At 33.1% G+C, this 2,021-nt stretch overlaps 1 protein-coding gene across 1 annotated transcript in view; it reads right to left on the reverse strand.

Annotated features, from left to right (window-relative positions):
- Positions 1–540, reverse strand: part of LOC107568021 (uncharacterized) — a 6,684-nt gene extending 6,144 nt beyond the window's left edge. Inside the window, exon 1 of the mRNA XM_016253851.1 lies at positions 430–540. Within this exon, the coding sequence (XP_016109337.1) occupies positions 430–431 (2 nt within the window). The 5' untranslated portion in view covers positions 432–540. The remainder of the gene's footprint in view (positions 1–429) is intronic.
- Positions 541–2,021: the final 1,481 nt, after the last annotated feature.

Consider the following 2,021-nt stretch of genomic DNA (forward strand, 5'->3'; position numbering starts at 1 on the left):
AGTTTGTTGACACGGGGGCACTGGCCCCCCCCCCCCGCCAAATATATATATATTTATAAATATTATCAATGTCTGTGTGTGTGTGTGTGTGTGTGTGTGTGTGTGTGTATTTCTTAATCATCTGAGTCAACATGATCCGTCAAACCCTGATGGACACAAACAGACAGAGTAACCGAACAATCCACACATCAACGTAGAAATCATTTGATTGCATTGAGTAATCAATGTAGAACATTTTAATAATTACATTAATAACCCCACTAATAAAACTCATTATCATAATCATCTGCATAATGATAAACATGTTGAAATTTCCTTAACATCATTAGCAGGTTAGAAGGCAACCCTATTTCACAAATTAATACAACTATTGATATAATGACACAAAAACACACAATCTTTATATTTAAAAGGATAAAAAAAACTTACATTGTAAAAGTTCTGCATGAGTTTTATATTCTGGCTGTTTAGCGAGATATGAGTAAAAACAAAACCACAAGTATAATTCCCACACACAGGTCAGAGTCTTTCAGAGGAGTGTGTTTGGATCCTCCCACTAAAGGAGGAGTGTGGTTGGCTCCTCCCACTAAAGGATGAGTGTGGTTGGCTCCTCCCACTAAAGGAGGAGTATGATTGGCTCCTCCCACTAAAGGAGTATGATTGGTGTTTATTGCCTTCTGCTGGTTATTCTATCAAAGCTGATTGAGCTGTCAGAAGATGTGAGATCTAATATCTTACATAGATAGACATTTGGCGGAAAACAGTGTGTGAGTCCAGATACAGTCAGCTGAAGTTTAATCTGAACAAGATCTCTGATGATTTCAGTCTGATCTCAACAGTTTGAGCAGATTTCAGTCTGATTGTGTCTCAATCTGATGCAGCTTCACATAAAGGCTGTTTAGTCTGAAACTAATTAAACATCCTCTACATATTTTATAATAATATTATCAATAAAGCATTTTTTTTCTGAACTTAGTAAAAGAAAATAGTACAAATATTTAATTCATACAAAAAAAATACAAAACAACACCAATGTTTCTAACAAAAATAGATTAATATACACTCTCACAGCAGATTTACAAAGAATAATGCAAATCCCCAATTAAGCAAACAAAAGCAACATATAAATATAAACATATAATTAAATAGAACTGATTGTGTCTCAATCTGATGCAGCTTCACATAAAGGCTGTTTAGTCTGATAAACTAATTCAACATCCTCTACATATTTTATAATAATATTATCAATAAAGCATTTTTTTCTGAACTTAGTAAAAGAAAATAGTACAAATATTTAATTCATACAAAAAAATACAAAACAACACCAATGTTTCTAACAAAAATAGATTAATATACACTCTCACAGCAGATTTACAAAGAATAATGCAAATCCCCAATTAAACGATCAAAAGCAACATATAACTATAAACATATTTAAACAGAAAAAATTTACAAAATATACAAATGTACATTTTGGCACAGATATGCATGTTTTCTGTTTATATTATGAATACTTTACTGTTAAAGGATTCAATAGAAACAATAATTCCTAGTTGATGAATTTGGATTGGTCTCCAGTCCAGAGCTTTAAGGCCTCTTTATGTAAATACTAAATGCAGATACAGTTAACAAACAGAGATAGAAGTTGAGTACAAATGTGCACACACTGTAAATTACAAATATATTGCAGACATATGTTGGCAGAATCCTCTGCAGACCTGAGAGTAAATAACAAGTAAAGATTTGAAATCTGGAGTTAAAGCGACAGTATTTGCCTTCAGTGCTATTCAGACTTTGGTCAGTCAGATTTAACAGAAATCATGTAGTGTATGATGGGCCTGATATTTTTATCTTCAGACTCTGATTCCATCCAGACGGAGATCAAAAGATTCTAGAACACATATTATTTACGTTTGTCATGTGTCTCCTAGCAACAAGGCACATGTTTCTGCTGAGTTTGTTCATTTAGATCGAGTGTCTTGTGGTGTGTGTGGTCTTCAGTCATTTAGTGCATGATGATA

Source organism: Sinocyclocheilus grahami, unplaced genomic scaffold (assembly GCF_001515645.1).
Source record: "Sinocyclocheilus grahami isolate Dianchi unplaced genomic scaffold, SAMN03320097.WGS_v1.1 scaffold1207.1, whole genome shotgun sequence".
NCBI lineage: Eukaryota > Metazoa > Chordata > Actinopteri > Cypriniformes > Cyprinidae > Sinocyclocheilus > Sinocyclocheilus grahami.